At 35.8% G+C, this 23,497-nt stretch overlaps 1 protein-coding gene across 1 annotated transcript in view; it reads right to left on the bottom strand.

Annotated features, from left to right (window-relative positions):
* Window positions 1–7,967: 7,967 nt before the first annotated feature.
* Window positions 7,968–23,497, bottom strand: part of LOC127951558 (BMP/retinoic acid-inducible neural-specific protein 3-like) — a 95,965-nt gene continuing 80,435 nt past the window's right edge. The window contains exons 7-8 of the mRNA XM_052549509.1: window positions 12,156–12,378; window positions 7,968–11,588 (exon numbers count right to left, since the gene is read on the bottom strand). Coding sequence (XP_052405469.1) covers window positions 10,469–11,588; window positions 12,156–12,378 — 1,343 coding nt within the window. The 3' untranslated portion in view covers window positions 7,968–10,468. The remainder of the gene's footprint in view (window positions 11,589–12,155; window positions 12,379–23,497) is intronic.

The raw sequence follows: 23,497 nt of genomic DNA on the forward strand, positions 1-23,497 counted from the left end.
ATCTTCAGGGACGCTTCATTCTGGGACCCACACACAGGCCACCCTGCCCTTGATGGTGAGCGCTTCTCTCCAGCACAAGCTGTCTCTCCAGGCATGTACAGTATGAAGCTTACTAACAAAAGCAGAATTTGTTTTCACACACTGCTGCTCATGTCCTTTATTTCACTGCTTCTGGATGTTTCCTCATCATATGCTGCTTGTCACCACATGGTGACCATTATGATCCTAGTTTCAGTTGGTCCTTTAATAGAAAGTATTGGATTTTACTTATTTCATTTGGTCTGAATGCAAATCTAGAATGTTACTTAATCATACACAACATTCATATTGCATTACTGTTGTTATTGTTAGTACTTTTTATTATTTTTTTCTTATTTATTCATTGATAGTTTTGCTCTTTGCTGCTCATTAAGTTTGGTGTATTGATAAGTGGATTAATAAAGTAATATGTTAATGTTTGGTTCTTGATCTACTTATAATTAATAATAATAATAAAAATCTGAATTGTGTTACTTTAAATGTTGATGGGACCAGCTATGTGCGCAGGACTGACTGCACCAATATTGAAATTCTGGCTGTTGAAAATATTTTTTCACATTATCCGTAATTGGCTAATATTAATATTCTGTACCTTTCAGTCTAAAAATATTACAAAATTCTGGTGCATGTGAATAAATACATTTCATTAATGTTACATGTGAATTTACGCATCACAAATATATAATGTATAATATAAAAACATATTTATTATTATTATTTGATTTGCTATATATTACATTTGTTTTTAATGAAGGAAATCAAGAGTATGATCAAGAGTCATATTTTTGGTTGATGTACCATCATGCATTGAAAAACAGTATTTAGGAGCAACATTACACATACTTTGTTTTGATAGTTCTTTCTTCTTTAATTTATTTGTCAAGCACTGCCTAGCTATTGTTAAACTAGAGTTAGAGTTTTCAAACATATAATGCACAATCATTTTCTGTTTATTGCAGCTGTATTTAAGTTGAAAACATCCCTTCCCCATGTTGGAAGAAACAGTATATTCAAAGTATGCAAAAGCATTGCAGGTGTACACCTGAGCATGATCGCTATTGTACTTCTAGATGTTGTGTCATGCTTATCAGTGACATACAGAGCACAGCAAGTTTACTTTTAGTTCACCCTGAGGATTTAGATTTAAAAGTCTTCATAAACTTTGCTGCTGGCTGTTGTTTAGCATTCTGTTGCTTGTGTGCGATAACAATAAAACAGCCAAACTATAGTATAGATCAAGTGTAGATTCTGTAGATTACAGTGTAATTCTCTGTACCTTTATAAATATATTTTATATATAAAAATGCAGTATTTGTACATGTAATGCATAGAAGATAAGAGAATCCCAAATCAATTTATGGTGAGAAAATGTAATTCAAAACGAACTTTAGATCACTACTTCCTCTACACCGTGAATTACAAACCAGACATCCAATAAACAATGTAGCATCCAGTACACCAGTAAATGCAATTATTCTGTTTTCTATACCATCATTAAACACTTGAATGTGTGAAAGACAACATATTTCAAGGCCAGACACACATGAGAGTTTCCCCCAATGCTGCTTTCGCTGTCTTTCTGCACAGCTTCAAATGAGCCAGGGCCATTAAGGAGTTACTCACTTTCTCAGCTGCACATAGCCTGGAGCACAAAAGAAGAAGATCAAGAAAGACTCTTGCAAAAAAAAGACCCTTTATTTCATTATTTTTGGGAGGGGATCCACAGTTCGGGTGCTTTCTGCTGGCCTTAGGATTACATTAGACAGTTTTTTTTGTTTTACAGCATTGTCTCCTAGTAGATCTTGCATAACTTTTGTTATCAAGTAATAGGAGACAAATTAGGAGAACCTTAATTATAATACCAGGACAGCTTAGTTCATTAAATGTACAGTTCACTGTAAAATAAAAAGGTCAGTCTTCCTTTGAACACCTTCAAGTCCCTCCAAACTTGTATGACTTTGAGGAGAATTGTTTGTAAACCACCCAGGGCCCGGTTCCCCAAAACGTTCTTATCACTAAGTAGTTCTTAACCTATTCCTTAACCTCTCTCTTAACCTTATTGCACGATTCCCGACACGTTCGTACGCTGAGTATATCTTCTGTAAGTCACACTTTCGTAAGGTTGGTCTGGACCATTCGTAAGCTCTCTCTTAGCGTTGTTTGAGCTCAAGACGCTACTGTACAGCAGTCTATAGAAATCAGCGCAGCGCAGTACAAGTCAAACTATGGTATGTTGACAATGTTGTGGCTCAACAATGATTTTATGTTATGGACATTTTAGACTCATAATAAATTATGTTTGCAATGGATACAGGCCTATTTATGAAGTTGACTTTATGTGGTATCAGAACTAATATGGTGGTAATTAGCCTAGGCTTTTTCGTAATGTAATTAAAGCGAATTGACAATCACTTTTGATAATTAAAATCTGGCAAACAATTTTGCTCTAAATGGCTAAGATCTATAAATGGGTAAGCATGGTGGTGTCCAGTAAGCGACCATAGCAGCGATCCAACGTGTCCTTGTATTGAAACAAAGACAGAGCCGGACGTGGAGCCATTTAGTCCATGTAAATTTTTAATTCGGCAAAACTTACAGTACGCTCTTTTGACTTTTTTTCTGACGTGGCTATATTAAAAAAAAATTGCCTCCCAAGACAGCTCATTATGGAGCTGCTGGACCATCTCAGACCTGCGCTGGCCAGGCTAACGTGGCGGAACTTTGCTTTAAGCCCTGAAGTCCAGCTGCTTGCAGCGCTTTTTTTTTTTTTTTTTGCTACAGAGAGTACACTGTCACCAACGCCCTTCTGCGCCATGCCGGGGATTACATCCTGGTGGATGGCACACTTATCACTATCGCCAATCCATCAGTGATTGATTAGGCGTAGGCTAATTATAAAGGGATACGCAGCCATAAACGTGCAGGTTATAGTGGACCATAGGGTTGTGATATCTGACCTGGTGGCAAGGTCCAGCAAAACTTCAAGTTCCTCTGACAAGAGGCTTGGTGCCCTTTTTTACGTTGCTTCCCCAGCATATTTTGTGTCTAACTCTCTCTCTCTCTGTTCATTGTAGATAGGTTGCTTTTTATTGAAAACATAAACCAATTGCAATCAATACCGCATTAAACAGAATTAACTGCAGCTGCTTGCCAATCAATTCTGATTGTAAAGTACTTTATCATGTGTATTATATAATTTTTATAAGTCGTTAAACCCATGTCAAGTAGCGGCACAAGTCACACAAAACGGGATAAGGAGGGTGGATGATGTTCGTCTAACCGTCACAACATATCGTGTGAACATATTACTGACCATTTGATCATTTAATTTATAGTCTATATTGTACTGATAACTTAAACTATGTTAAAATAAATGTTACTGTAATAATTTGAGGAATGTTTCATTTGCATAGAACGTGTTGTCTTTCTTAATGCTCTATTGCACCTTCGCGTGAAGTGTAAAATCGATTCCTGAGCAATCGATGCCAACTAATTCAGCACCCTCACTTCGCATCGCTCTTGTAACGTTGGACGTAAGAGGCAGCGAGTTAAGAAGCTTCCTAAGGGACACTTTGGGGAACAAACTTAGGAACATAAACAACTTTGGTAAGATATATCTTACGGGGTCTTCTTAGTGCGCTAAGAGTGAGCGTTATCGGGGAACCAGGCCCAGATTCTTTAACATCTCCTGTAGTTTTTCACCCAAATAAAAGCAATATAAAATCAAGATGACCATAAATATGAATTTCAGTATTTACTTAATAATTTTACTTTTGTTCTGTACAACAACAAAAATAATATATAAACATATTATTATTGTACTGATTTTTATTTTACAGTACAATAGTATTTTTTACAATATACAATTTTGTCATTTTTTATAATAATAATAATGTAGTCATATTAAATGCATATTTAATTACATACAATATAGGTTTAACGTGAATGAAGACAGTTTTCATTTTTGGATGGACTGTGTCTTTAATGTATAAAGACAGTTAATTACAAAATCTATTAGAAAATTCTGAAATTTTAGAGTGTCAGTCACAATGAAATCGACTTTCTTCAAAATGACTCATTGCTCTGGACTTTAACCCTCTGTGTCAGGATTCTGCTTCTTTAAACCTGCTGTTGGCCTGAGTAACAAATCACATCTTCATTCCTCGGGTGGGAAACGGATTTCACTGTTACAACCCACAGAGCGGTTTCCTTTGAAAAATAATTACTATTCATTAAAGTGGCCTGTCAGATTCTCTTCTCCTCTACTCTTCTCTTCTCCCTCACAGGATGTCCTTCAGGACTCTCGGTGGCTGTCATTCTGTCAGCCCCCAACCATCTTATCGATTCGCACATCTCTGCTGAAGCTGAAGAGGCTGGCGTGCCAATTCCTTCTGTTCCTCTACCAGCGTTGACCTTTTCATTTCTTTAAAACCCCCATTTTAGATGGAACAAATAAACTAGGCCGGTGTATCCACCCTTAGTGCCCATGGAAACCTGTCTTGTTAACGTTCTTTCTGTTCTCAGTTGTGCTAAACCTGTTTGTGGTGTCTCTTTATCTGCCTTTGAATCCTCAAACGTACGCTGGAGGAGAATCAGGAAGAATTTATTTGCTCTGCGGTGTGGTGTGTTGAAGTCAGATTATATTTTGAACTCCCTGACTCGCTTATCTTCCTGTTTCCTCACAGGATTGCTGTTCCAGCAGGGACATATGGAGTCGGTAGGAATGAGTCACTAAGGTCAGAATGGCCTCTTTCATAAACATACAGCAACAGCAGTTCTGTCCCCTTGTATTTAATAAACCTTTTCAGTTTATAGTCCTAAAACCTGAAAGAGAATTATCATTGTCTTTGAGGATTTGCACTGGGAATTTCTAATGTTTCTGCTTCCTGTTTACTACTGTTATATCAATCCAGGCTCATTGAAAAACATGCCTTGTGTGACATTTCTGCAGAATGATATTACATTGCTTCACAATTTCAAAAGGAAAGGTGCCAAAATGCATTCGAAACACGTGAATGTGAATCTGGTAACTTTTTCTTTTGTAGTTTGTTGTACATCAGAATTCAGAAATGAATGTCCAGTGAGTGGCCCTAAAAGGTTCACATTTTCACATTTTAAAGTAATTCTCCACCTACATTAACCTTAACCCATAACATTAACAAAAGCAAGTATGAGATGAAAACACATTCACTAACCATACCAAGTATTTGAGTTTTTTATTTATTTATTGTGAATCATATTTCACAGGACTCATTCTTGAGTGTTCTGCATTGAAAGTGCAATGTTGTACCAGATGTGCTATTGAGCAAGTTTACCATTTAAGAATAGCCATGCATTAGGGCTGCACAATTAATCGAATTTCTAATCGCGATTACAATTATGGACGCCACAATTACGTAATTGTTCAAGGGCCACTTATGTTATTCAACATGCTTAAGATGCATTTTTGCCCATTATTTTAATTCTAGTTTTAGTATAACATTATAATACCATTCATATTTTAACTTTTTATAATTGAAAGAAGAAACCAATCCCATATATAGTTGACATTTGAGGCATGTTTTCAGCTTGTTTATTTTCAAATAAAAATACGGCATGCAATTGCATCAAACAATAATATGAACATCATTCAGAGCAAATTGTGCTAACAGTAATTAATAATCGCAATTACAATTGTAAGGGAATAATCGACAATTATGATTTTTGTCATAATTGTGCAGCCCTACCATACATATATACTGCTGATTATGTGTTGCAAACAGCAAAATGTAAACATTTACAAACAAGGCACTATAGTAAAAGTGTCATGATGTGTATTGTGCAAGGAACTGCATTAAAATAAGTCTTTATTAGACGATAATCTGCCGCTGTAATCATAATTTGTATGAAAATGAATAAAAGTTGTTGGTGTTTTACTGTCTCTAGTGGTCATTTCAACTGTAATATGCCGTGAATTGTGAAACAGTTGTTTGGTTTATATGGAGTTCTGCAAAATTGTACAAAAAGGCAAGTATTTATTTATTTATTTATTTTTTATGAGCATATGTTTCGTAATATACATTAAATCAATTCAAATTAAAATTTACAAATTGAATATATGCTCAGTTGAATTCCAAATAACGGACAACCATATGAACTACAGACCTTGTTTATTTTAAATAGAAAACTACTGTTCTAAAAACCTATTAGAAATTAGCCTACAAATTAATGTCTCCATGAAAGTAAATGATTAGTACCATGGAAAACAATGGCTAAATTTAATCTTTGAATGGTCGTCTGTTGCTGTAGAACAGATCAAAGAATATGCTCTTCATGGTAAAAAGGAGATAACACTTACCCAGTAAAGCATTTATTCAGACACCATGGGGGGAAAGGATTGTTTCATCCTTTTATTAATTCATATAAGAACATTTACATCTTGTTAAAACATTGAGAGAGAGAGATAAAATGATCTTAAGAGTATAAAGATAATGTTTCTTTTCACGACCACAGCGCCCATATCTGACTCTGTACAGAATCATACTCCACATACAGAATCCCCTCTGCATTATTTCAAACTGGCACCTCACGCTCGTAACTGAGCTATATTGTCTCTCATAGAAATGGATGCAATCAGACTATTTACATTCAGCACTTTGGTTCTGAACACTGGAAAAAAAAAAAGAGCATATGTTGCACTATGGCAAAGCATGGAGGCTGAAGGCAGGAACCTGGACGGAACCCTCTGAGATTAAATGTCATTTGAATATTATTTAAAAAAAAATGGTGGATGTACAGGCTGTTTATGAAAGATACAGAGATACAATTTCAGTCACTTGATGTTTACAGAATGGTAACGCTGTCAGGAATGCTCTTCTCATAAAGATATACAGTTTTGTATGTCTGGCTATCTGCAACACAGAAATCAAGTTTAAAAACAGAGCTGAAATGTCATTCCTTTCTGAAGTTCTCTGGGAGTCCTGATGTGTAAGTTGACTCAGTGACTAGTATGATGCCAACGGATACCTCAAACTCCAGGAGCTGGATTCGCTTGACAACATGCCATTTTGTTTCAGAGCATGCTCAGCAAATTACTACAGGCTGAAATTAATTAATGAAATGATTTCACTACAAATATATATATATATATATATATATATATATATATATATATATATATATATATATATATATATATATAATATTTTTTTTTTTTTCTTGCCGCAGCATTACTGTGCACATTAGAGGAATTCCTTTTTTCAAACTATGCTAATGAGGACTGGTTTTCAAACCCTTCCCTGGAATCTGAAAAACCTCACATTTTATTTTTAAGTCACTGAAACAGCGTGCAGAAAAAGCCTGAAAGTAGGTCACATTTGACATGTTTCTAGAAAAGCATAATCTTGTCTATCTGAGAAGCAATATCAGAACAAAACCCTTGGTGAATTCCCAAAGAAATGAAAACAAAGCTGCTTGTAACTGTTACAGTAAAGAATCTGAGAGCTGCCTGGCCTGTGTTGAAGGTAAATGCCTCAAACGTAATACAGAGTACAGTTGTAGATATTTGGTGGAAGTTAACATGAAATCTGCTAAAAGAAAGCTTAAATTGTTCAAACTAGACTTCCAAAAATGGCTGGACTAGACATTAGCATGTTCACTTTGACATGAGAGTGTATTACAATAGGTACTGCACAATCTGAGTATATGGTCAGAGCCTCGGTGAATGATGAATTTTCATCTCATGCCTTTGCACAGAAAAATGTAATAGCTTTCTCAGTCAACTGTGCACATAAACAAGAAGGAGACTATGATGGCTAGAGCGATTTTAATCAGAAGTATATTAGATTGGGGGATAAAAAATAAACAAACTAAAAAGATGATACATATCTCATATGTCCATCAGATAAATAGGTGACACTATTTAATAACTTTCACATCTTTTTATATAATCCATTTTTGAACCGTATATTATGCTTCAATAATGCCTAAAGATCACTTGTTAATACATTACTTTCTACATACAAAAGTAATATTCATAACTTTAATATACACTGTAGTTCAGAAGTTTGGGGTCGGTAAGAGTTCTTTTTTTCTTTTTTCTTTTTTGAATAAACAATTTTTTTTTTCAGCAATGGCCTTTTAAGTTGACAGCGGCATTTAAGACATTTATGATGTCACAAAAGATTTCTATTTAAAATAAATGCACATGAATCCCAGAAAAAAATATATATCACAGTTTCCACAAAAATATGAAGCAGCACAATGGTTTTCAACATTAATAATAACAATATATTTTTTTCTGAAATATAGTTTGACACAGAAGACTGGAGTAATGGCTGCGGAAAATTTAACTTTGCCATCACAGGAATAAATGACATTTTAAAATTGATCAAGTATATTAAAATAGAAACGAGTTAAAGCATGAGACACAAAAATATTGAAATATTTCTTTAAAAAAAACGTACCAATCCCAAACCTTTGGACGGTAGTATAGAGTATTTATGTAAATATAGTTTATAAGTAAAATTTATGAAAGTTATTATAAAGTGTTACCAAAACTACATTTTAATGTCAGGTGGTTTAGTTATAAATCATAAAATACAGAAATCTTTTGACTCTGTTTCTCAAGAACGAGGCTATGCCAGTTTACATAGGGCTGTTGTGATTGATAAAACGCCCTTCACTGTCTTGACAATTTGTTGAAGGGTGAAAACTGATTCCTGTCTTAGACATTAAGATAAACAATTCATATTTACAGACTCCCTGTGATTTCCATCTTCTGAATTTAGAGAGAATATTTCCCCCTTCACAGCTGAGTCACAGATATATCGTGACAGACGATGTGAAAGTCCTAGAGCTCTCCATGACAACTGCATAAATTGCACTTTTTTATTCGCTTTTTTTTTTTTTTATGTAGCACTGTAAAAGTTGCTCCCCATATATTGAGCGATCCATCTTATCTTGACAGAAAACTGATCTTTTTTTTTATGTTGATGCATATACGCAATTTTCACAGACATTTCCACACATTCCAGTTTTATATAAAAAGCAGTGATAAATGCTCTGTGTTGTCAAAGGCTGTAATTCTGTGGTTGTTTGTGCTGACAAATGCTACAACCCAAGTAACTTAATCAAGAACACTTAAGCAGTACATGTATGGTTATTAAATGCTGAGTGGAAATAACTGCCTCTAGATGTAGAGATACTAAATTAATTCATGTATTACAGTTATGCATCTTCACATCATCATATGTCTAATAGAAAAGCAGGGACATGTTGTGGAAAACAAAGCTATTGAACCAGGTGATGCAAATGTTACTCTGTATTTGCACATAGATGACATGTAATGCACTCCTCATATAATACTTCAATTAGAAAAAAAAGAAGTCACTGTAATTGAACTCAGAATTTAATATTAATGGAAAAAAGAAATAATTTTTTTTCTTTCTTAAAGAGAGAGACATACAGCCAGGTGTGCTTTGATATCAGAACAGAGACTTCACTTTGTAAGGCAATTGTTTTGTGTTGAAGTGTATGTTTTTTTTTTTTTTTTTTTTTTTTTTTTGATTTTGCACTTTCAAAAAATTACAAATGTTGGTGTTTATCTGTATATATCCAAGAAGCAATGTGGCGCTTTTCACGTCTTAAATGAGATGAGGAGTATTTACAAAGCAGCCCACAAACCTGTTCAAAACAATATTGTTAATATGTACTGCAACCTTAAGGTTGCCTTCTCAAAAGAGATTTCAGTGAACATTAAAAAAAAAAATCAATTTGCTTTCATGTTTACCTTTTGGTTTAGCAATATCTCTGAACACAAATGAATTTCTATTCAACATTCTGTCAATTCAGTCCCACATTAAATACAGATATACAGATCTCACAATACAGGATTTGCGACTCCAGATAAAATAGAAAAGCACGGATCTGATTCTTTGCTGATTGTTATTACCATTGGACCACTGTGCTCCGACACTTTACACCGGAATAGATCGATTCTCTGGATTCGTCTTCAACAATGACATCACCAAGAATAACTACAACTTCAGCGCATATGTGTTAAGAAATCATAGCTGTGTATTCTCACTTAAAATGTTCTTTTTCATGAATCATGTAGAGGCAGTCCACTTATTTAAAATCTCCTTTGTCTCAAAAGGAACCTTTTCTCAAAGACACTAAGTAGTTTGACTGTAGGCTAGATCCAACAAGCTTTTCCCAGCAAGGGACTATTCCTGGAACATACAGCTTTTAAGGTACTCTCCTGTATCAGTCACAATCAAAAATTTAGCTTCTTACAATTGCTGCCCAAGGTAAGAGGATTCAAAGACAATCTCATCCACAAACATTTACACGCACACTGACAATATGTTTCTTTTCCCTTCCTCTCTCATTACATTTACAAATACATTCTCACAGGCAGGCAAAAATGAGCAACAGAGGCTCATTTGAGCTAGCTGCACAGCTGGCTGAGTTCTGGCTCGGTGGAGTTGGGGAGCTTGGCGTTGAAATTCTGTAGCGCTTCTCGTATGCGCACCACCTCGCTGGACGTAAGCTTTAGTCTGTGCCTCAGCAGGCAGGAGAAGAGGTCCAGTTGCTGGGCTCCCGGAGGAGAGAGCCGGTTAATGCGGTCCCTCATTTCCAGAAGCATCAGGAAGGCCGCATCCTGCGAACCCTGCGTGTATGGGTAGTCCAACTGCAGGATCAGGTCCTTGATCCCCTCTGGATCAAAGTGCATGCTGTAGCCAAAGACCTTCAGGCTATTGATTTTCATGTAGCCCAGGTTGGCCGAGTGGTCATCCAGGTCCAGTGGCTCATAAAAAAGCGTCTCGTTGGCGGTGGGATCATCTGTGATTATGCGACTGCGCAGGTAAATGTGCACCGTTTCAAAGAAGGACTTCCACTTGCTACCAAGAGCGAGGGTCCAGTTATAGCACTGGAGTGAAGCATCCAATTTAGTTCTTTCCCAGTCTGGGAAGTCCTGCTGGTTGATGGGCATGAACCAGCTCTCGGAGTGGCTGCCCCCGAAGGGGTTGACATAGATAGCAGGCACGGGTTCCAGCGTGCTGTTCTTGGTGGAACAGATCTGGAAAGAAATTCCCATCAGCATGTGGATGAGGTTGGACTTGTTCTTGTTGCTCTTGAGAGTGAGCAGCATGCGCTTTCTCCATGCCGGATTGAACCAGCTGCCCAGACGCACGTCGTTGCTGATGTAGATGGCGTGGACCTCCATGCGGCTGTCGAGCCTTTGGAGGAGGTAACGCATTTCTGCGTCCGGCATGTCAAAGTCAAAGTTGACGTAGTGGTCCAAAGAGTTGGCAATATTGGGACGACAGAATCCCATATGGAGGATGCTGCCTGGGAGGCATGTGCCACAGCGGGTGATGTTGTCTGGGGCGCAGGACGAGCAGAGGGTCCCCTCACCCACCTTACATGGCACGTTGCCCTGGCAGACAGTGCGCTGCTCAGCGGCGCAGATGCAGCCCTGCATTTCCTCAGAGAAGGTGCCGTACACACCATGCTCACTGCAGTACAACAGAGACTGGGCTTTGTTGAGCCAAAAACCCAGAGTCCTGCAAGGAAGAAGGTGATAATTACAGACAAGAAAGAATTCTGAGCTTCGCTGACATGAAAAATTGTTCACTAACATGTTAAAATTGTTCAGTGAAGACTTGACATCGGCCTTATTTTCTTTGTGGTAAATGAGCCATTAATTTCCTCTTGCTGACTGATACGAATATTTATCGAGTGCTGATGGCCCGTTCTTTGACAAATGCAAATTGTTCTTAAGCAGTAGAGGAAGTTAGTCTTTAAAAGCTTTTGGGAAGCATGTGATGAGACGGTGCATTCTTTTTATTCTCTTTCATTCAATTTAGCGATAGGCAAGTCACTTAAATAAATGCTCCAACTCCATGGGCTCTCCATTAACTTCCTACTCACTTCACAACTTTTGACGCATACTTAATGCCATGCATACATAAATAAAATTACTTGTATAACATGCCCTTTCTGTTGGCCGGCAGAAAAAAAAAAAAACTAACAAAAAAGAACTATACATTTAATTGAAACTCACATTATACATACTATCTTAAATGTTTTGCAATGAAAAAAAAAAAAAAAAAGATTGTATGGCCTCGTACCTTTCTCTAGGTAGGCTGATCTTTGGCTGTGTAGGACAGCGCTTGCTGAGAGCGAAGAGTTTGCGCACTATCTTGATGGCTTTTCCCAGCACCACTTTAGTGCTCGCCTCCAGCAGACCATAACGTCTCTGCAGGACCAGATCTGACGTCCAGAACTTTAAGACAGCAGAGGTGTTTAAAAAATGATCTGCTGGCAATTTCTTGAGAAAGGCCTTGAATTCATCTGAAAAACAGAAGGAGAGTGAGAAAAGTTATTATGGTTATTATTACTGTGGAACCTTGGTGAAGGTGAATGAATTATATTGAGCTGTTATGAGCTTCAAAAATAGTGTGATGAGAGTACATGAGATGGTTCATAATATGAATGTGTGAGTTATTGAGCGACTCATTGTGGGTGTTATAGGAAGAAAAACAGCAGACGCAGTAACGTTAATCATATGGCATGAGTACATGTCACCTACTGTAACTATATACCAGCAACAAAGTATGGTTTTATTAAAACTTAAGCAATCATTGTGCACTGGTGATTGATCACTACTTGAAATAAGGACAACACAATTTGTCTTCAGCACAGACAGTTCAGTTGAAAAACTCTCAACAGAATTTCCCAACACCTTCCATTGCAAAATGTTGTACAAGCTAGAAACAGCATTACATTAGGGGAATTATCAAATATGAGTTATCCAGAAATGCATTCGGGCCACTTAAAAAGACATTAGAATCCCTCAGAAACTGAGAGAAATGAAGACATTTGCACAACACTGAGGAAACGTGCACCAATTGTAAGGCCTTGGAGAAAGAGTTCCATTGGTGTCACAGGGCATTACAATGTGCAATGATCCCATGAGCGCTGAGCCCAGAGGCTCACACACAAGACTAAATCACAGAGATAACATTAGCATTGGCTCAGACTGTCAGTTAAGCTCAGTTTTAGCTCAGACTCCCTCGTTCTTCTTTTTTCCCATGTCATTTTGTCTAAGCATGTGTCTCTGTTTGATTCTGACAGCAGAGGAAAAGCTTACAGTGACCAGGCACAACTTAATTGCATTACAATTATCAGGGAGGTCTGGAAGTGCACAATCATGTTGTCTGCTAATGTGATGTTGGCTATATAAAACTATTAATGATTAATGAGTGCATGTTAAACCTATTTAATGAAAACATTTCCACTGAACACATTCATTTAAAAAAATTACATAAATATATGGCAAACACTTTTTAGTTAAGTAAAAAAAAAGAGAGATTGTATCTTAATAGCAGCAAGATACATGCCTGTCACAAAAAGAGGGAGTAGTCAACAAATCAGTGATGCGTCCACTAACACACACATGCCCACACAGCACAATGAATTTTAAACTGTTTATAGAATTCTAAAATGTTGATTTACTATATTTTTTGTTTAATGTATATACATGCATTTATTATGATTTTGTTATTATTATCATTATTATTTATTAAATACATCACTGTACATATCTCTAGATTCTATGTAAACACTATGCTGTGGTAATGGCAATATATTTTAACAACTGTCATGCCAGTTAAGCAAGTACTGAACTGAATTGAATTTAATTGAGGGTGTACACAAAGTCCAAAAGTGAGATTTTCCAGCAAATCCCTTATATGGCCAAAAGCATCCAACTATCACTGTGGCTGATTAGCGTGCGGATGGGAATGGTTGATTGATGAAACGTGAAGAGAATCAGCACACGAATGCAACAGTATATGGTTTATCTATGTTCTTCAAGCCATCCTGGGTATTTTTCATAAGGATAATGTGTATTTATAATGCAATACTAATTGAAATAGCTCTTGTTACTGAATAGGATACTATTAAAGGGGTCATATGATGCGATTTCAAGTTTTTCTTTCTCTTTGGAGTGTTACAAGCAGTTTGTGAATAGATAAGATCCCTAAAGTTACAAAAACTAAAATCTCAAACCCAAAGTATATTCAAAAGTTAAGACACCCCCATGCCCTCCGAAAACGCCTCATTTAAACATGCCCCCACGTCTACATCACTGTGTGGGAAGATTCGCATAATGCCGCCCAAATGTTTATGCAAAGAAAAAAGGCATAATTTTGATTCTTGCTGTAGTATTGTAGCTGCTGCAGCCCCCATGTCGTAGAGACGCTGTGTGTTTCATTGCGAATGGGAAAATACTTTGTTTGGTCTTCCAAAAGTGGAAATAACTAGAAATCAGCGGTTAAGCTATATTAACAACAGTGTTCCAAAACAGTTCAACCCAAATATTTGTGTTTGTGCGACGCATTTTATGCATCCCTATTTCCGGAAATGGGAGAATAGCCTACAATGCCGGCTGTTCCGAGTCGCAGCCTGTAAGTATGTTTTCCTATTTAAAGAAATTGCCACTGACTATTCAGACACGAGTTTTGAGCAGTGTAGAGTTGCGCTTGTTGTTTTCTGTTTCTCTGATCACAAATGCAGACATGGTTTTATGTTTACGCAGCACTATGCAACGCAACGTATAAACAGTATAAGTTATTATTATCAGTAATTCTGTCCCCACTGAATGCAACAAATGCTTTGTTTGGATTGGGTTTTCTTGGTTTTGTCTTGTCACACTGGGACACGGCATCACAGTATGGTGAGGGGCGTAAAATTTCTGTAACACGCTTGAGGTATTCAGCCAATCACATCACACTGGATAGCTGGCCAATCAGAGCACACCTCGCTTTTCAGACTGTTGAGCTTTGTAAAATTCAATGTGTTTTAGAAAGGCGGGGTATAGAGGAAAAACAATAATGTACAGTATGTGGAAAATGATGTGTGTGTTTTTTTTTTTTTTTTTTACCTTAAACAGCATAAACACATTTCTTTACACCATATACACAAAATAATGTACTTTTTAGCAACTTCATATGACCCCATTAAATAATATAATTTCTGCTTCATTCTGTAAATAACTACACTTACTTTTTAAAAAAGATGAATTTGCATCTTATGTAATAACAGAAAATATAATATAATGCTTCAAAAAGTTAGAAAGCCTTGAAATCCTTGACTGAATGAGCTCAATATTTAATTATTTAATAAATAAATAATTAAATAATAAATAATTTATTTTATTTTACATTCTTCCATCTGAACATCACTCCATGAATGAGATCTGCCTCACATATGCTATCATTATGTGACAACAAAAACGAGCATTTAATATATACATGTATATTCCAAACCTAAACCTAGAGGGGCTGAGATCAGGGTTGTGGTATGCTAATGTAAAACCATAGCAGTTAATTCTGTATCTGATCATAACCTGCCGTCCTATTCCCACATACAATGTAGGCATATGCAGCAGTGCTTTTATGAGATTTTCTCACTCCCTTTCTCCCTTTTGCCTTCTACTCTTTAGTCGAATTTCTCTGCTTGTCTCTATCTTTTCCTTATCTTTATATCTTCTTCTTGCCCACATTCAGCTGGAGATCTCATTATTTACAACACATTTACAATTTGAACTTTTCTCCCCTTTTCTGCCTTGTTCTGGCATTTATGACTTTATGTTCAAATTTATGAACTATTTAGCCCTTCCTAAAAATGTCATATGGAATGATGAGGTTATTTTCCTCAAAACACATTCTCATTTTGTACATTAGTACTTCAGATTTCTATGAACGAGGAGAGAAGGGAAATTACTGGCATCTATGCATGTTCAAGAATATAATGGCATTCATGTTCATTATACAGTGCAGTCCAAGCATCAGGAGCTATATTGAAAATATGGGATTTGTGTTCAATTTAAACCTAACTTTTTTTTTTTTTTTTATCAAATAAGTGTTACAATGTTTGAAATATCAAATGAATATAAGACATATTTAGGTTAGGTTACTAAACAAATAGCTAAGTTAGTAACGATTTGTCACCTTCTTTGTTAACGTAAATTTTTCTATTCATTTCTATTAAGTTAGTTCTATGTACATGTGTGTTCAGTTTTACCATGAACCAACAAACACTGCAAAAGAGGAGAACACTTTGACATTTACACTGTGCCATACAGTTATTTCTTATATAGCATCCTGTGTTGTTTCTCCGCATGATATGGACTTTGAAAACTACAAAGACAGCTGGAGGAAAAGGAATCAATAATGTCTGCTGATGTAACTATAGACTCTCAACTACAAAACTATCACAGAGTATCATCACTGAGACTGGCTATCCAGTCAAGATTACAAAGACTTCCTTTCACACTATGTTCTTAAAATAAACAAACAAGCAAATTAATAAATGCACAAATGAAAGACAAAAAAAAAAATGAACTGATGATGAAATTATATATATTTTTTACATGGCACATCTTTTAATGCTTACATGCTGCTTTATGCTTTGTTTTATTATTTAGATTTAGCTTATTCTGAGATTTATTGACATGTTTCATTGTGACAACTTGTCCCATTTGGCAAATATTTGTGTTCTCCTTTCTATAAGATATTCTGTTTTAAAGTTCTGTTTCTTAGACTTCAGCTTAATGTGTTGATTTTGTGAATAAAGCTGCAGTGATCTGCCTTTTTTTGTGCATTAGACAGCTGTCTAACTGAGCCAAGCTTCCCTGCAGGTATGGCCTGATTTAGTTTTGTAATTATAAGCAAACCATCAGTGCGATGCAAACTATTCACAAGTAGATGCACGGAAGAACTTTAACTTTTGATATCATGCTGAAAAGAGATACAGACAATGTTGCTGAAATTACCTATTGTAACATGGCCTTATATTTTTTTCATCAGATGCAAATGGGCTCGCAAATTCATTACACCTATAATGAACTGTTTTGCATCTAAATAGCAAGAAACATAACTTTCAGCCACAAACGCCACAGGAGTTCCATTTAATGCAAAGTAAAATACAAGTTGTGTGGAGGTTTTTTTCTTCTAGTTTACGGTCTTTTGAAAAATATACAGACTGTTTGAAATGTAATTAAATTGTTAATCAGGACAGAGAAGATAAAAAAGACCCTGTGCCCTTCAGCTTATTAATTTTGTGATTTTTTTCACAACAATAAGGACGCCTGTATATTATTTTCAAATGAGCGCATTTCCCTCTTCTTGAAAGGAAGTGATCATGTTATCTTTACCGGACACCCTGCAGAACCCAGTGCTGCCTTGCCTCTATACTGTACATCTTTTATATCTCCAAGTGGAATATGATTTTAAAGCCGGTAAAAATTTGGAGGCTCTCAGAGGACAGGGCATAATTCACAGATTGATCAAAGCACAGGTAGCGGCAGGGTAGCTGATTTAGAGCTGATTTAGAGCTCGTCTGGAGATGCTGACTGGTGACAGGGTTCTGATTAAACATTTCTTGCAGTGTTAGAATGAAATGAAGGATATTCACTCTGTTAATCAGTCAACCGGGAACATTTTTTTTCCCTGAACATTAATGCAGAATTGAGTTTTCCCTGTAATTGTGCAAGAAGACATTTGTGACATGAACAAGACCCCGTTTTGAAGTCTGTGGAAGGAACTGAGGTAGTGAAATAAACTTGGCAATGAGACAATGACAGATTTTCATGGACTCACCGACTTAACACATCTTCAGTGAGAACCACATTCATATGTGTTGGTACATTTCCAGACATCGGCCCAAGCCTTTTAATCATCCTTCTTTATTACTGACAAACAAAAGTTTGTGTTTTGTAAATATACAATGCTAAACTCAGCGACAAAATTACTGCACAATTTTTCCTTTTAAAACAGTTAAATGCAAACCCTGCCAAGGTGAAATGCTAAATTGCAGACAGAAATCTTCGTTAACGAACACAGACGTCAACAGTGGACACAAACATAAAAATGGAGTATTACAATGTGAAATAATCACCCCAAAATAAAAATTGTGTCACTATTTAAATTAAAACATAGGTTTACAAATATATGAATAAATATACAGAAAAGAGAAAGAGAAAAACTTAATTTACAATTAAATGCAATAAGTACAATTATTTATTTAATTAAATAATTTATAATTATTATTATTATTATTATTATTATTATTATTATTATTATTATTATTATTATTATGTTATTCCAGGAGCTCAGGATTTCATAATACTTTTCATTTGTAAATTTGTGTTTAGTTTGATTTAGCACTTTATAACCAAATTTTATACTTTACTACAATTGCATGCAGTCTTTGTCAGACTAAACTTCACTAAAAGACTAAATTTGCTTCAAAAGATGAAGCTATGACTCAAACTGTGAAAAAATAACACTGCATATGGATATGTCATTTTGGGTGTAAAATTAAAAAACCTAAAAAAAAAGATTTTTATTTTATTTTGTGCTGCAACAAAAAAAAAAAAAAAAAAAAAAAAAAAAAAAAAAAAAAAGAAAGAAAGAAAAGGAACACAATGCCACATCTTTCTATAAATGCTAAACAAGAAACGCCAGGCCTGGCATTCCATCTTAATGCATACTGTAGATGCATGTTGAAAGAGTCTGTATATTTTAGAATTAGAATGGATCGTCGCAGGTGCTTGTCTCTGATAAAATACTGTTTCCTCCATCCCAGCTGTCATCAGAGCTCCAAAGCAGTCACTGAAATATACTCCTTGTTGCTCGCTTTTGCTGTTGCTGGAACCCTGAGCCATAAATATAGGGCCTTTAGCCTCTTTGTCTTGGGGCTGTGCACTGCGGTCACTGCTTATGGTACTCCGGTGGGTGCTTTCAGCAAGGCCAAGCTGTGTTGTTGAGGTCTCAGCCTCCAAAAACTCATAAAGGAGATCAATCCTAACTAAGACAGTAATTTTTGCCTATCAAAGTCTGGAGAGGAGCATAAAACACTTGAAATGCTTGCTCGTAAGTTGTAAAATATTGGCAGCGGGCATTGTGCCGCGACATATCGTAAATTTATAATTATGTCCATAGTTGCAAAGTACACTCACAAGAGAGGAAAAAAGAAAAAGACTGCAAGAAAAGAAAACATGTGTACTGTGGGATCTATGGTAGAGTACACCATTCCACTAAACATATAAGCATTTTTTTATAGTCAGTTTTAAAAAAGACTTATGAGCCATGCTATCAAAAGTGACATAAATTTCTAAAAGCAAACATAATCATGTTGCAGCCTGGGTTTTCGTGGTTTAAGTAAAATGATGTTTATTTTAATCACCCCATGCTTCTATGTTAGCAGAAATTATAGTGCTGCTTGTTTTTTCTTAATAGGCCATTACCATGTAGCATATCAGGCCACCATGTCATTATGAGTTTGAGGTGCACTGAGGCTTGGTCTGAACTTAAATGGGCCAGCAGGATGAATTGAACCCTTAAAACCTAAAACAGGCATCGGTGGGTGGCTGCAGCATATTCATCAAAACCGAATGGACTGTGCTGTCATACAAGCCACTGCCTGCATCATTACAGCGAGAGGAATTACAATGTGTGACTTCCTCGAGATGATAGGAACGCATGTGAGTTCAGAAAGTAAAGTTAAGTTGCATATTTTCTCTCTCTTGGCTGGAGGATAAGTTTGTTGGTACTGTAGTTTGCATGGTTCAGTTTAGCTGTAAATTATTGCGGCTCAGCAAGGATCTGGCTATACTGGCATCCTCTATGAATTTGGTAATAATGTTATTTGGAGCTTTCCTACAGCACGGCTGGAGGACAAGTAAATAATCTCATTCCATTTTTTTCCAGTTGTTACACAAACTATACTGTGTTTTCTGCATTCATAAATCTCAACCATTCAACCTTGCTACCTAAATTATTTTAAGAAAAATAACAAACAAATATTTTACTTTAATAGTAAGTTTGATGAGTGTAAAAATAAGTTTATTTAGAAACTCCAATCCATCATTTGGACTCAAATTAGCTAACCCCTACTGATAGCTTAATGTATAGCATATGCTATTACTTTTGCTTGAACAAAAACAGAAACAGCATAGAAATAGGGTACAGCATTGGGCCTCGCACATTTTATTTTATTATTTAATTGTTAGTAAAAGGTGGTGCTTAATAAAATAAAATAATATAATTTTTTATACTTTCAAAGATTTGGTATGGTTAATTTTTGATTTACAAAATCACACAAATATACAATTTTCCTGTTTATTTTTGTTGAATAAGAGCTTATTGTCGGTTATTGGTGCTCAAAAATGATAAGCTAAAGAAGAAGACAGGTTCTGAAGAAAACAAAGTCTCCTCTCGTCTGCAGTATGTGAGTAAAGCAGGTCTCACTCAGTATTCCATCACTCACAGAGTTATAAACTCTCTCTCCGCTCTCAATACGCTTATGAATTCCATTATAAAATATTATTCTCAGCTTCCACACAAGGTCAGTAGGATTTTTTGTAAAAAAACAAAAGCATTAGGTGGTCTGGAACTTATTTGAAGTAACTGTTTGAAGTTTTACTCACGCAGAGAGACGAATTAAAGTGGGAAGAGCAGCTATTTTCGAATAACTTGTCACCTGAGGAGAGTGATTCAAAGTCACAGCCATATATTAAAAGAGATACCGTTGCACAAATATAGAATTTAACTTCATTAGATATCACTAAATGTCTGGTGTGTGTTATTTTCTCTACTCTAAGGATGCCTTGATATTAAGCTTTAAGCTGCCTATAGTTTTTTTTGTTTTTGTTTGTTTTTTTCATTACCTGCAGTGCTTTCTGGGTTTGAGAGGAAGCAGTTTCAGAGAAGTGGAGTCCTGGTACACAGGATTTAGGACTGAAAAACAAAACTGTATGCATGGTGCTTATGAGATAAATATGCATATTATGTATTCACATATTGTTAGCATGTGTAGTTTTTCACATGAGCCATGATTTTGATTGTAGAGACATGCTAGAAATAATATAAACGAGTCCAGATGGCTTATGAAATGAGCAGGTGTGTGGTTAAATGTTGCTTCCTTTACATACGCAAAACAATGAACTGAAGCACATAAATGACAGAATCCAATCAGAATCGTTAAATGTTGTTCATATCTCTGAGAGATCTTCTCAGAAAAGAAGAAAAGGTAAATATTTAATTGCATGTGTATTGTTTCAGGGCCCCTGAGGTTATGATGTGCTTGCAAGTCTTTGAGTTGAGTATTTGCTGTCAAAGGCATAACTTATTTGCTCTGTTTTGTTGCACTGCTATTGCAGCTGAACGAATGCTGTCAAACTGTTTCTACTACTTACTGAAACAATTAAGATCAAAAGAGAAAAGAAGAGAGAGAATATATTTTGGCATGATGACCCCCAGATGAATAAAATGAAATAAATGATGCTATCGTAGGAGGATAATACTACTATTAAAGGGTTAGTCCACCCGAGAATGAAAATTTGTCCATCTTCTACTTACCCTCGAAGCATCCTAGGTGTTTGTGACTTCCTCCTTTAGAATAATCCAATCAGAGTTTTATAAAAAATTGTACTTGCTCTTCCAAGCCTTTCAATGGGGTAAGCGGGTGTTTGTTGTCAACAGTTCAGAAGACGTGAAATAAAATGTGCCCTTGCGTTTTTGTAAGTTAAATAATCAGATTTGCCAAAGGCAGATAATTAGCGTACGGTCTTGTAGATTTGGTGTCTGGTTCTGGTGTTTGAGTGTCAGGTTTTCAATTTCAATCCTCATTTTCATGTAGTTAAAACCAGTAATATTAGATAAATCTTATATATTGTTTTAATCTATATAACCATATTTGCATAATAATAATTATAATAGGCCAATAAATAGCACAATGATGTAATTGTATTTATTTACAATATTACTGATAAAATAATAATAATTATTATTATTATAATAGGCCAATAAATAGCACAGTGATGTAATTGTATTTATTAACAATATTATTGATACTACCTAGCAAAAAATATGTTATTGTAACTTTTGTTTGTAGAAAAACATCTATATAAAAATCCAGTTCATAATATAATATAATATAATATAATATAATATAATATAATATAATATAATATAATATGAACTAGATTTTTGATACCTACAACACCATTTGTGGAGAGAACATACATTTAGGTAAATGGACTTTTGGAATCAAACCTTCTAGCTACTCAGCAGCAGTCCTTATAATGCAACCTCATGACAACTATCCCAGTCTCCTCTATATTTAACTCCTGTCATTGCTGTGTCACACTGAATCGCATCTCTCACATTTATAACAGTCAGTGATGGCAAGTGAATGGACTGCTCAGAGTTGCAGAGAAAATGATGTATGTCTGCTTAAACTCATCATCATGATCATCATCACACTGCGGATATGACTTCCAATTAGTCTGTCTTGCTTTTCTACTTTCGTGAGATCTGAGGAAGCAAATGACCTTGATTTCCCTGCTCCACTATAGAGCAACCACTACACGTGTGAATGCTAATATTAGTGGTTTTTATTGATCCAAGCAAATTTATAATTCAACAGAGCTGTACAGAGCGAGGGAATACCACCAGTGCTCTCTTCCATTCTGATGTACCAGCAATTACATAAAATATCCAAAATCCAGTAAAAAGCTTGGCAAAGCATAAATCTTAGCCATCCCAGTGGGGGAGCGTGAAGATATGTTTTTTTTTTTTAGGATTTCTTCTTGAAGAATGCATTTGTAGCCATTAGCAACTTAAATGGTGTTTGTTGGCCTGTCTTTCTGTTTCTTTCTTGCTTGCTTTTTTTGAGAAGCAAATCTACTCTTTTATTTTGTTATTTTCTTATGTGAATCGCAGACAGTAAAGCAGCACAAACAATGTTGTTTAATCGGAACAATTTGACCCTGTTATGCTTCTTTTGCTGCATTCTGCGTGTTTTAGGTCAGGCGTGGAACTTAGTTTAGTCACGTTAAAGACAACTTGACATGCAGTAAGCGAATAAACTCTGCCCTAATCTCGCTGTTCCACATGTCATTGCACCAAGGTGACACCAAACTGTCATACTGTGACGTTCACATATCCTACTTTTATTTTTCAGGGTTGACATTTATATTTTGCAACCTCTTCTAAAAAGCCTGAAAAACATCCTTTGTGTTGGAGTTTGAGTATTTGCTTGTCAGTGAAAACTGTCCACAGACTGGATGCTTTGCACAAAGACTACGATCACAAGATAACTATGCTGGAAATAGCATGCAGCCAGCTACTATTTATTTTCCTCCTGACCAGATTTATTGTATTTACTGGGTCCAGAGTGACTCATGATCACCCTATATCTGCTGGTTTTGGTTGCCGTCACATTTGTTGGATATTGGAAAGGCCACTATCTGACCCATACAATTACAGTTTTATTGGGTTCACAGATATCGCCTAGAGGACCACAAGCTCTGCTGAAGGATGCATATAGTGATGCACAACAACCACAAGCTGACTGAACAACATTAGAGGCTCTTTCTCACTGATAAGAAATAAATCGAGGG

The sequence above is a fragment of the Carassius gibelio genome, chromosome B2 (assembly GCF_023724105.1).
Source record: "Carassius gibelio isolate Cgi1373 ecotype wild population from Czech Republic chromosome B2, carGib1.2-hapl.c, whole genome shotgun sequence".
Classification (NCBI taxonomy): Eukaryota; Metazoa; Chordata; class Actinopteri; order Cypriniformes; family Cyprinidae; genus Carassius; species Carassius gibelio.